Here is a 13,442-nt window from a genome sequence, read left to right on the forward strand (position 1 = left end):
AATGATTCTTTAGTGATGACTTCTGTTTATATGGTTTTAATAATGTGAATGTTTTGACACATTAAATATTATTTTTTTAAAGGCTTGTTTCCTTTCTATGAATTCAGTCTTTATGAATGTAGACAGTTTGGATTCTCTTCATTTTAAAGTATCTGAATGTCTGAACTTGAACCAGTTGCTGCTCAGCTGTGATTCACTGAGGACAGTTTGTCATTTTATCAGTTTCACTATTTACTGACACCAGTTATTAGTCTGTGCCTTCATTTAGCTGCTATGATAATGAAGCTTTATGTAGAATTACATTACATACAAACTGTGGAACACTTTCATTTACATTTTACTTTATGACCCAAATTCACACAGTTTGTAAAATCTGCTTCAATTCATTCATATTTAAAACTGTCTGGACAGGAACTAAGTACATTTACTACTAAGAACTTTACTGTAGTACAGTTAGAGGTACTAGTACTTTACTGTAGTACAGTTTGAGGTACTAGTACTTTACTGTAGTACAGTTTGAGGTACTAGTACTTTACTGTAGTACAGTTAGAGGTACTAGTACTTTACTGCAGTACAGTTTGAGGTACTAGTACTTTACTGTAGTACAGTTTGAGGTACTAGTACTTTACTGTAGTAGTTTGAGTTACTAGTACTTTACTGCAGTACAGTTAGAGGTACTAGTACTTTACTGTACTACAGTTTGAGGTACTAGTACTTTCCTGTAGTACAGTTAGAGGTACTAGTACTTTACTGCAATACAGTTAGAGGTACTAGTACTTTACTGTAGTACAGTTTGAAATACTTGTACTTTACTGTAGTACAGTTTGAAGTACTTGTACTTTACTGTAGTGTAGTCTGAGGTACTTGTATTTTACTGTAGTACAGTTTGAGGTACTAGTACTTTACTGTAGTACAGTTAGAGGTACTTGTACTATTTAACAGCTTTAGTTACTTTTCAGATGGAGATTTGACATAATGGATACTATAACAAGCTTTTAAAACTTATAACCAGGAGCTTATAGATCAGGTTTTCTCAACCTTTTCCTTCTTTACAGTGTTTTACTGAAGTAAAATGAACAATTATTTTATCACAGGTTAAATGTCTTCCATCCAGTTAACAAGTCTGACTAAGAATAATCTTCATATATATATGGGCAGAAACATAGGCTATGTATTTTTAAGATGTCAATAAAAGAAACCAGCATTTAGCAAAAAATAAGAGTAAACACATTTTACATGTAAACGGATTATTTATTCTTTTAGTAATTGTTGATATTTTAAAGGTGTGAAAGGTTTAAACTGTAGTTTGACATCAGATATGTTGATGTTATTAATAAAATGCTTTGCTAATGTTGTGTTGTGTTATTGAAGAAGCACCACCGTCACTTTCAGCATTAACCTGCCATTTATTCTGATGGTAAAAGGAGTGATATCACAGTCAGTCTCTCACATGGACTTCTCCAAAATGCTAAAATAAAATAAGATAAGTTTGACTCGGTGCTAGCTAGCAGCTACTCCATACTATTTACACACAGAGCTTAGCTAGCAAACCATCGATAACGTGGAGCATCAACACTCTGACTTAAACTATTCAAACACTGATAATATTAACATACAGTATTGTTCCCAGTCATTGGAGGTTTAAGTCATCATATAAAGTACAGAAACACACTTTTAGCCATAAAAACAAGGTTAATATCTCTATTTGTACGGAGCTGATAAATGTGCACCTACCACAGAGACACACAGACTGTCTGAGTTCAGATTCACCAGCAGAGGGCGCTGCACTCACGTTACTCTCATCTGTGGTAATAGCCATTATTATTATACAGAGAAAATAAATAATAAAATAATAAAATACACAACACAATAGGAAATGGACAAGTGACCAATAATACATTAAAATCAGTGCAAATATTAAAAACAGGACAGTTAGAAATGACAAGTGAATTATTAAACATTAAACTGCTCCTGATGTTCAGTTCAGTGTCTGTAAACTGGATTGCTGCTCTCAGTGTTTATGATATAAAATACAGCCAGCAGGTGGCAGCACAGGAGTTTCTATTTAAACAACAGCAGATGGTCGTCAGCTCCACTTCAATGTCTGACCTTTAATCTATAAAAGGATTAAATATGTGTATAATTTCTGCAGAAGAAGAAGAAGCATCATCAGTGCTGTGTGAACACTGATCTGCAACAGGTCGACTAAACAGCATCAGTCTATTGAAACAACAGTTTTCATCCACAGCTTTTACACATGGATTCAGCAGCTGCTAAAACTGTTACAGTCGTCTTTTTGGGGCCTGTGGTGATCTTTGAACTTCCCTTGTATGACTTTACCAAGAACTGTCTACTTTCTGTTTTGTGTTGAGTAAAAACCTGTTTTCATTGTGAAGCCCTGCTGCTGAAATGCATCACTGATGTCGCCCTCATATATAACTGGTCAGTTTGTCACGTATGTTCACTCTAGTCCACAAAGGCAGATTAATGTTGTGTTGTCTGTATTTTTAGTTTTATGTGAAGAAACTAATAAACAAGATTCATTTCAAACCAGACTGATCTGCTGTTATAGTCTAATTATACATAAAACGATCAGCACAGGTCAGGCGGACTTACACATAAGACGCACTGACAGGACACGACTCACCTAAACCAGTAGGTAATACCCAGTATGACCAGTAGGTGGCAGCTGATTTTAAAGAGTGATTGATGAGCTTTGAGAATAAAACCATGGAGGCGTCTATCCAGGTACAATTTACTAATATCAATCAATAATCTGCTAATGATTACTTTAAATATGTCAACAAATATCAAATATATAGAGACAGTTTTCTGTTTATGGTTTCATGTGTCAAAAAACTGACTTTATGGAGTTTCTTAGTCTAGTTTAATGAATAACTGTGGAGGACAATGAGCTCATGTGGCATTATTATACACACTCACTGGCCTCTTCATTAGGAACATTTAACAAAAAGAGATTTATATTTTTTTTGTTAACATTGTCAGGAAGGTGATAATTCTTTATGTTTATTACTGACCTGTTGTGTTAGATTGTAAAGGTGTTCCTAATAAAGAGATCACTAGAAACAGTTCCAGTATCTTTAACTGTCTAAAAGAAGACTGCTTTCTTCTTCTCTGCTGCCTTTGATGGTGCATTTGTGTGTTTCATGGTGTGTTACAGTGACCTGTATCAGTGGAGTAATGTAAAACCATCAGCAGGACTGTGGATCCAGTACAAACACAACAGAAACCCTCCAGTGAGAACGTTGCTCTCTAGCACTACTAGTGGTCAAAACCTGCACTGAGAAGTCATCCAGATAACCCAGTAGATCCACACCAGTCTGATGTTACAGAGCGTCACATCAACAACAGAACAGATTCAAGTGTTTAATATGAACGACATGATGTGTGATGTTTAAACCAGGAGAAGTTTTACAGACTGAATGTTTCACTGATTAAAGAATCAAAACTATCAAAACTCTTCACAGACTCTGTGCTGCAGCTGAGTGTGAACAAAGTTCCCATCTACTAAATGGCGCTCCTGCTGTTCATAGTCTGCGGTTGTGGTTTTCGTGTGTTTGTTGCACTGTAGAGCTGCAAACACACAGACAGTGAGAGATGTGTGTTGATTGGTTACCCACAACCAAACCTGAGCAAGTCTAATTTTCCATCCGACAGCTTTACGAAACCCACAGAACCACACGGACAAAAGAAACTAGGACAAAGTTTATTGATCCAGTAAACAAGTTAATGCTGCAGCAACAACAGCGTTCTACAAATAACAGTAAAGTTAATGAGGACATTGAACACAAAACAGTTAACTGCCATCATTATGTTGAAGACATGTTGCTTTTTTCAACTGAAACACATAGTTAATATATTATTATTATTATATAGAATATATTTCAACAAATGTATTAATAGAAGTTTTTACATTGCACTGTTTTATTCACTAAATTAATCAGTTATTTGTTTTTCTGTTGCTGCCTGAGTCTAATTTAGTGAACAACAACATGAAGTGTATGAAATCTATAAATGAATGTACTACTGTCTGAGGGGCTCTGGAGACCAGTAACAGGCCAGCTGGACGTCAGTGGTTGGACTGGTGTGAAGGTGTGGAGGTCTACCTCAGTGAAGAGTAGACAACCTCTGGCTCTAATGGAGACACTGAACACACACAGTGCAAACTATATGAGACACAGTTGTAGAAAAAACAAGTCTTTTCCAACATCTACTGATGGTAACTACAGTTGGGTTGAGGTCAGGGAAGATCTTGGTGACAGTTCATGTAAAGACAAAGTTTCATTGCACCTGCGGTCCCCATAAACCCTGATGTCCCCATAATGCCACATTAGCTTTGTGACAGTGATGTTTCTGTCAGAACTTCTTCAGCTGCAATAAATCAAACTCTGATCACTGATGTGCTTCATAAAGATAATGTGAATGATGAGGGATTAAAACTTAAACACCATCATGTCTCCCTGCTGGATGTTCGCAGTGTAATGACGTAGAAATCACTACAAAAACGATCTGATCTAATCTCCACATGTGTGGTCATCCTGCCATGTGTGGCATGATAACATAAATAAGTCATAACTGTTTCCTTACAATGACATGCAACTTCAGGCTTTGAGCCAAAACAAATGTCTCAGTCTTATTATTATGTGAAAAGTTAATTATGTAGTCAGCATGTAGTTAGCTTAGCTTAGCATAGAAACCGTTAGCCTGACTCTGTTTAAAGTTCAGAAATAAAGACAGAAGAGCAGCTTTACCTCTCTTCCTGTTTGATTTGATGACTATTTGTCCATAACTGACATCTTCTGCTCTTTTCACTGCTGAGTAAACTGTAGCTGGATCACTCTCTGGAAGATAAAACACATTCATATTAACCAGTACTGTTAATGTACTGTATTAACTGTCACACATGTGATATAAACCCTAAAACTAGTACAACTGTTAAGTGAATATATCATGTTTCTCATGTAGTAACTTGAAAGACAAGACATAAGTGAACAGTATGTATGTGAAACAGGAAACTGGACGACCACAGAGCTTCTCGCTGCTATAAGTACAAGTTGTTACTTTGACCACAAGGTACAAAACAGACAAACACATTGTTCCCACACATCAGACAGTGAGAAACCAGCTTCAGACTTCTCTTCCCCTGAATCAACATGAAGAGGCTGTTGGAAGACCGTAAAACAGGTTATGTTGCGGTTCTAATAAATCAGACCCTGCTGTAGCTTAAATATTTGGTAATTTCAACCTAAAATAACCCATTTATAACTGGATAGTTCAAAATAACCACCTGACTGACTGCTTCAGGGTAAAAAATGTGAAAATTAATGTACACTGGTGTTGTAGAGACACCTCGTTCACTCAGTCACTGCTCCCAATATAACAGACACTCTACAGTCACTAATCATCATCACTGACAGCTGTGGAGTTATTCTCACATCTACTAAATGTGACATGAAGCAAAGTGCATATCATGGACTCTACTTTAACTACTCGAACTGAAGTAAAGTGTTAGGGGCATAAATGTGGTGCAAAATTTTAGTGATTCTAGTCGCACAGACTGTATTTAAGGTGGTGAACACAGAGCAGAGCAGCTTTACCTCTCTTCCTGTTTGATTTGATGACTATTTGTCCATAACTGACGTCTTCTGTTGTTTTCACTGCTGAGTAAACTGCAGCTGGATCACTCTCTGGAAGATAAAATAAGCACAAAATATTAAAACTTATCCAGTTTATACCAGAACAGTTTGGAATAGTTAGCTTAGCTTGATAATGGAGGAAAGATAACAGACAATGTAAGTAATCACTTCTAAGCTTAATTGCCTGACATTTACATGAAAACCTCAACCTCTTAAGCCAAACATGACGCCATTTTTTTTTAAAGTAAGGGATTGCCTGAAACCTGAAAGCAGTTATTTTCCAACCGCTGAATGAAAAGACTGAAACTAAACTAGGAGGAGCCTCAAGCCAAACAAAAAGGCAAAATCAGTTATTGGCAACCAGCATATAGGTGCATTTTTTGCCACCTACTGGACTGGAGTGTGGGTCAGTAGATGAGCAGAACTACAATGCCAAAAAAAAATTAAGGGAACACTTAAATCACAAATTGGATCTTGAAGAATGAATGACTGAAGTGTAAAATCTTTACCGATGTACGTTGTATAATTAGCTGAGAACAAAATGGCGTAACAACGGCCACTGAGGGCTGGATTCAATATCACACCGAAAATCAAAGTAAAACATGGAAATCCAATCTGATCCGATCTGCCTGTTTGCACCCCCATCAACGTCTGGGCATGCTTTCCTGGGGGATCTCCACCAAGACCTGGATCAGGGCATCATCGTTTGATGCACCAATACAGAACGTCCCCTATGTGCTCAGCTGGATTTAGGTCAGGGGAACATGAGGGCCAGTCATGGGCATCAATGTTACATCACCCAGGAACTATTTACACACTCTGGACTCATGAGGCCGGGTCCTGCACCAGGAGGAACCAGGACTCACTGCACCAGTGTAACAGTCTGACAGTCTCTCTGAGGATTTCATCCCGGGATTTAACAGCAGTCAGGGGTAACGTTGGCCAGCCTCAAGCAGACTTCCAAATGATCATCAGTAATGGTGGAACGGTATTTGGATTTATCTTCATGTGGGAAAAGGCTGACTCACATAAATAAGTAGAGCCAAATAATGCAGTTAAGGAGGTATAGTACATTTCCTTATATTTGGGTGCTTTTCCTCTGTGAGTTCCAAAGTTCCAAACCTGTCCATGAGCCCTGGACTTCAGTTTAATGTATAGTGTAAAAATCAGTCTCCATGAGAAACAGGAAGCTGGACGATCACAGAGCTGCTAGCTTCTGTTCACTGATTCACCACAAAGTAGAAAACACCCTGAGAGCACATCACACTCTGTCATCAACCAGAAGAAACCAAACTGGTCTGTTGTTAACCCTGATTATCCTAAATGTCCCCATAATCCTAAATGTCCCCACTCTGTAAACCCAGAGAGGTCCTCACAAAGATACAAGTTTAACTCTACTAACATCACATCTACAACACATTACCTCCACTCCGTCTGATTGGCTGCTGACGAGATATTTTGACGTCACTGTACGTGATGTCATCAGTGATGTCATCAACTTCTAATTCAGCAGCTGGAAGGTACCAAAATGAGAAATATAATTTACGGTATAAGAATATGAATGACATTTCGTTTATGAAAACTTAACAAATCAACAAAAAATATAACTTAATAAAAGATTATTAAAAGATAATAACATTTAAATGTCTGTGTCTGACCTTCAGGTTTCCTCTGAACACATCGTCTCACCAGTAGAACCAGTAGAACCAGACCACAGACAGGTGGAACAAACCACAACACAGAGAGATGAGGAGAGGTGGATGATGAAGGAGGAGAGGTAGATGATGAAGGAGGAGAGGTAGAGGGGAGGGGAGGAGATGTGGTGGGTTTCTCTAAAATTAAACAAAAAATATTAAAAGCAGATTTAAATATTGACTCATTTCAGTGAAAGTAATCAGATTACTGAGACTGGTTCAGTTTATTAGACATTAAGCTTTGTTTGGGTAAAATGATCACATGTTAAATTTTGGGTTAAATGCTGATAAATGTCCCAGTTTCATTAGTCAGTGTTAGTAGAGTTAGAAATGTTCTCTCACTATGAATCACTGCTGAAGCTTTAACTTCCTCACCTGTGACAGAGATCCAGCTGGATGGAGACTCTCCATGACTGCTGATGTGACACTTGTAGAGGCCTTCATCAGACTTGGAAACATGGTGGATGGTCATGTGACCTGCAGGCTCCCTCCTGATGAGGGAGCCATCTTTATAGAAACCAGCTGGGAGGTTGGAGGTCTTTGTTTTACAGTGCAGAGTGACATCATCTCCCTCCATCACAGGGAGGACAGGACTCTGCAGGATCACTGGTCCACCTCAACACAGAGACAAACTACAGCATTTCATCATTTACACTCAGCTTCATCAATACTAACTCCACAGTCTGATCTTACCAGTGACAGTGATGTTGATGCTGTTACTGGTTGCTCCCTCTCTGGACTCACACCAGTAAACTCCACTGTCCGGTGGGACGATGTTGCTGATTTTACAGGAGGAACCAGCTGATCTTCCCCAGCCGTCTCCACACTCCTTCCTGGTTTCTCTGGTTGTGTTCCTCCTCAGCTTCCATCCAGCAGAGCTGTCGTCCTCCTCACAGCTCAGAGAGACAAACTCTCCTTTAAACATCTGAGATCTGCTGGGACTCACAGTCAGAGAGGCTGAGAGGGAAACATAATGACTGACTGAGTCACACAGTAAAAATCAGTTGATCAACAACAATAATCAAACAGGTCAAACAGTCTTAGTGACAGTTTTCATCTAATAAGTGTCTCCATGCTGCAGTCACTGAGTGAACTATGAACATGTTCATTTTACCACATTTACACTTCATATATCATCAGTAAGCTGATTATGAAACATAAACACAATGTTAGAAAATAAGAAAGCTGAACATCGAAGCAAACGCCACCTAGATACTGATGATGATGATGATACTGAAATATTGAAAAGAGCTCTGAAGTCTGGTATGAGCCTTTCTTACAGACTACCTGACCCCCCTCCCTTCCACAGGTGTTAATACATGATGTTACACAGTGCATTTATTCATTAGCGACAGTTTCGGACTCAGAGAGGCTAGAATTTATTGTATTGTATAAATAGAAAACATCCTGTGATAATCCTGCTTTGAACACCCAGAGGAAGTAAATGTATCTGCATAGAACAGCTCAATAGACACAAGAAAGGAGATAAATTACTCTTAGATCCTGTCTTGTCTGATCATTTAAATAGTTCATGAAGGTACCGCTGTGCATAAAATGATTCACTGTGTATCACAAACCTGCAGAAGTAACAATCAAATTTCTGCTGCTTGTGTTAAAATGAACAACTCTATTTCAGAGAGGTCTGATTGAACGTCTCTGTCAATAAATAAATATAACGTAATGTAGAAGACTGTGTTCTCTCCAGATGTATTATGTCTGTCAGATGAGCAGTGAGCAGATAACAGCTTTAGATGATCAGATGAGAAGTTTACTAACCTTGGTTTGTTGTGTAGAACAGCAGTGAGCTCAGACCTGAAGAGAAATGACACTCAGGTTAGTTTGAGCTTTTACACTTTGACATAGAACAAGATATTTCTACTTCAGAGAGATGAGAAAACATGAAATACTGCTGCTACCACTACTACTACTACTATTAATAATAACAGGAATCATGTTGAAAAAACACACAATATAGTTGTTTGAGTAAAAACATGAATATTGAGACAGAGGAAAATCTGTCAATACAGCAACGATCCAACCATAAAAATGATGAGACAGGAAGAGATATAAACTCTGCTGAATTGTCTGAGCTTCATTCATGTAATCAATCACAAACATTTTGATAAATTTAAATAAAACTGAATTAAATTACTGTTGTCATGAGTTGTTCTCTTTTTCTGTTCAGTCCTGTTCTTACAGATGTTATAAATTGTTATTATATTAATATATTAAGCTTATTAACATCAGTTACATTAATTCCAAATGATACTTTGATATGAGAGAAGTTTATCTGGAAATCAAATATTTTGACCTCATGTTTATTTTCTTGCATAAAATTCTGCTTTACAGTAACGTAATTAAACTGAACTTGTTAAACTATTAATTATTTTTCTTCATGTTGTTTCACTCTGTCCTTTTCTTGATGTTGATCACTATTATTTTATTTTGATTCTCATTTCATTGAAAGATGTTTAATTCACTGACCTTCAAATCATATATTGTAATATACTGAAATTTATTTTAGTCTGCAATCAGTAACAGACACAAGTATACCATTTGAGTCTGTTCACATATATACATGTGTACGTGCACTTGTATATACAAACATTATATTAACCATTTTCCTCCACAAATTCTATAAATGCAAAGTTCTCCTATTAGCGCTAAACACATCTTTCTGAGATGAAAGAGAAAAGTGAGAGCAAAGCAACAGGTCTATCTCCGTCCTTGTGTGACTTCAACTGTTTTCAATTGGCTGGGAAATATAACAGTTTGAGTTTAAGTGTAACCCTAACAAAGTTTATTAACAATAATAGTTTTATATTACTTTACTCCTTTGCTAAATTAGGTTCAGCAAATCATTAAATTCATCTGCAAGTAATTAATAGTTGTGTTATTCTTGTTCCAGTTTTTAAGGTTGTCAAATTATTCATTTTCTATAGTTAATTATGATTTTTTATTGCAAAATTAAATTTCAGTCGTTAAGTCCATATTAACAATGTGAAGCAGTTCTTACCAGTGTTTCTTGATTGTGAATCAAATGAATGTAAATAAAATTACTTTATGAATTTTGACCTTTTGATTTATTTCAAATCTAAAGAAGTGCAATGAGCCTGAGGTAACACAATGTCTACTTCAAACATAGAAAAGAAATGCTACAACAACAGTGTGGTCTACTTTAAAGTGCTTATTCTGTTAAACACGTTTTATTTTGGAGGGATTCCACTCTTCCACAATGAGACATTAACAACAGTAAATACTCTATTATCTCTGAGTTCAGCTGAAAACTGGTGAATCAGTCATCATTGTTCAATAGTTTGCTTCAATCATTCCTTTACTTTAACGGTTTGACACACAGAAGAACACTCGGCAGAAACATTTGCTCAGCACTTCTCTGAAGTTACAGTGATGAGACATTAAAGGAAAGTCACAACAAACAACATTTTTACTGTTTCTGTTTTCAGACAAGCAAACTAACTAAAGGTATCACTGGTATCATATCCAGACTCTATATTCACAGCTTATGATTATATGTTTGTATTTCTCAGTGTCAGTTCCTTCAGTGATACATGAATGATAAATAATCATGTATCTCACCTCCTCTCTTCTATAACTCAGCTACATGTTATAAATATAATGATTTAAATATGGACAGTACAGATTGTACAGATTGTACTCACAGAGCCTCAGAAGAGATGTTTGGTCCATTCTGCCTCTCACTGATATGAGAACAACTCAGTTTGGTCACAGCAGTTAAACCCAACTTCCTTCCTTTGAAGGAGAGCATGCTGCTGTGTGGTTTACTCTGCAGCACTTAGCAGGAAATGGCTAATTTACACTAGTTTACATTATTAACCATCGATGGATTGATAGTATTTAACTAGTTTACTATCAATTCTTAAAAAGTTTACTTTAGTTATGCATAACGATACCCACCATCACTATTTATAGATGGTGAATGTGTGGAAAAGGTTCAAATCTCTGATCACCTCACCTGGTCTGTTAACACCACAGCTGCTGTGAAAAAGGCTCAGCAACATTTGTACTTACTAAGATTATTGAAGAGGAACGGACTCAATAAACAGCTGCTGGTGACGATCTACCACTCTTCTATCAACAGTACCCTGGTTTACTGCTTTAGAGTCCGGTACAACGGCTGTTCAACAGTAGACAAGAAGGCTCTGCCATCAGTCATCACCAGAGACTGAATTCACCAAGGATACCATCTGTTTGACTTGCTGTCCTCTGGTAAACGCTACAGATCACACAGCAGCCGGACTAACAGACTTAATCTCAGTTGTTTCCCCAGCAGTACACACCTTGAACAGACTCAAACACACAAGATGAATGTTTGTCTTTATGCATAATATTTATCTCAGCAGCGTTTTAACTGCTTTAACTGATTTATTGATTTGATTTATTTATATTTATTTATTATTGTGAGTGAATGTGTGGATGTGTTCTTTCTTAACTTGCAGCAGCTTACTAGAGTAGCAGTCCAATTTCATTGTATGGTTCTTAACAATACAATGACAATAAAGGCATTTTGATTCTGCTTCCCATTGGCTCAGAGTCGCCCCCTGCTGGCCATTAGAAATATAACATCCATAACTACTAGAGAGAATGATGCACTACAATGTGTCCCATGAAAAGCTTAAATATGAAAGTTTCATGATAAAGTCCATTTTTACTGCTTCCACTCATCAACTTCAAGAACTGTCCCATCCCTTAACAGCTGCCATTTTAATGAGATCATTAATGTTATTCACCTATATGCCTGTCAGTGGTTTTAATGTTCTGAATGAGTGGTGTAAGAGTGTAATGATTTCTTAGCTATACTCTGTAAAGGTTTTGCATGCAGTCTTCATACAGTCCAGTTATAATGGAGATAATGCTAGTTAGCATGATGTATACAGTGATGCCAAAAAAGATCCAAGTCAGTCACTCTGTAGATCAGAGCCAACAGCGTCTTCTATCACAAATGTTAAATGACAACCAGTGCTGCTGGACTGCTGCCAGCACAGACCTACTAATGACAAAGCAGGACAAGCCAGCAGAAGAAGCTGGAGATGGAGGTAATAGCTCAACAGCTCCACCTCTCTGTGTCTTATTTGTGCTGATAAACTAGAATATAGCAGATCACTCTACAGAGTATACTTTGCCCTGCTTGGCTGTACTGTATCATACAGTGTTGTTTGGTTTTGATACCTGTGTGGAGGTTTTATCCATCCATCCATCCATCTTCTTCCGCTTATCCCAGAAGCCCAGACTTCCCTCTCCCCAGGCACTTCGTCCAGCTCTTCCCGGGGGATCCCGAGGCGTTCCCAGGCCAGCCGAGAGACATAGTCTCTCCAGCATGTCCTGGGTCTTCCTCTGGGTCTCCTACCGGTGGGACATGCCCTGAACACCTCACCAGGGAGGCGTCCGGGAGGCATCCTGATTAGATGCCCGAACGACCTCATCTGGCTCCTCTCGACGCGGAGGAGCAGCGGGTCTACTCCGAGCTCCCTCCGGATAACTGAGCTTCTCACCCTATCTCTAAGGGAGAGCCCAGCCAGCCTACGGACCCTAACCCTAACCCTATCTCTAAGGGAGAGCCCAGCCACCCTACGGAGGAAGCTCATTTCAGCCGCTTGTACCCGCCATCTTGTTCTTTGGGTCACGACCCAAAGCTCATGACCAGAGGTGAGGGTAGGAACCAAGATGGACTGGTAAATTCAGAGCTTTGCCTTTCGGCTCAGCTCTCTCTTCACCACGACGGATCTGTGCAGAGTCCGCATTACTGACGCCGCACCGATCCACCTGTCGATCTCCCGCTCCATCCTTCCCTCACTGTGAACAAGACCCCGAGGTACTTGAACTCCTCCACTTGAGGCAGAATCTCATCCCCGACCCGAAGAGTGCACTCCACCCTTTTCCGGTTGAGGACCATGGCCTCGGATTTGGAGGTGCTGATTCTCATCCCGGCCGCTTCACACTTGGCTGCGAACCAATCCAGCGAGAGTTGGAGGTCACGGTCTGATGAAGCCAACAGGACCACATCATCCGCAAAAAGCAGTGACCCAATCCTGAGGTCACCAAACCGGACCCC

At 38.6% G+C, this 13,442-nt stretch overlaps 1 protein-coding gene and 1 long non-coding RNA gene across 2 annotated transcripts; both read right to left on the reverse strand.

Moving 5' to 3' along the window:
- Window positions 1-3,984: 3,984 nt before the first annotated feature.
- On the reverse strand, window positions 3,985-7,331 carry LOC128384207 (uncharacterized). The gene is made up of 4 exons (XR_008324081.1): window positions 7,316-7,331; window positions 7,081-7,158; window positions 5,619-5,708; window positions 3,985-4,167 (listed from the first exon to the last, which is right to left on the reverse strand). It is a non-coding gene; the product is annotated as an uncharacterized LOC128384207 (long non-coding RNA).
- An 11-nt stretch (window positions 7,332-7,342) lies between these two features.
- Window positions 7,343-11,046, reverse strand: LOC128383671 (Fc receptor-like protein 5). Its single transcript, XM_053343259.1, has 5 exons — window positions 11,032-11,046; window positions 8,045-8,308; window positions 7,727-7,966; window positions 7,454-7,489; window positions 7,343-7,410 (listed from the first exon to the last, which is right to left on the reverse strand). Exons 2-5 carry the CDS (start codon window positions 8,274-8,276, stop codon window positions 7,343-7,345), a joined length of 576 nt encoding a protein of 191 aa, XP_053199234.1. The 5' UTR covers window positions 8,277-8,308; window positions 11,032-11,046.
- Between the last annotated feature and the right edge of the window lie 2,396 nt (window positions 11,047-13,442).

This window comes from Scomber japonicus, chromosome 22 (genome assembly GCF_027409825.1).
Source record: "Scomber japonicus isolate fScoJap1 chromosome 22, fScoJap1.pri, whole genome shotgun sequence".
Lineage (NCBI taxonomy): Eukaryota > Metazoa > Chordata > Actinopteri > Scombriformes > Scombridae > Scomber > Scomber japonicus.

Coding starts and splice junctions, on each gene's coding strand:
- LOC128383671 (XM_053343259.1), bottom strand. CDS start 8,276: ATGTTTAAAGGAGAGTTTGTCTCTCTGAGCTGTGAGGAGGACGACAGC. Junction 7,490..7,726: donor CAGCTGGATCTCTGTCACAG/GTGAGGAAGTTA, acceptor GTTTAATTTTAG/AGAAACCCACCACATCTCCT. Junction 7,411..7,453: donor TCCTCCCCTCCCCTCTACCT/CTCCTCCTTCAT, acceptor ATCATCCACCTC/TCCTCATCTCTCTGTGTTGT.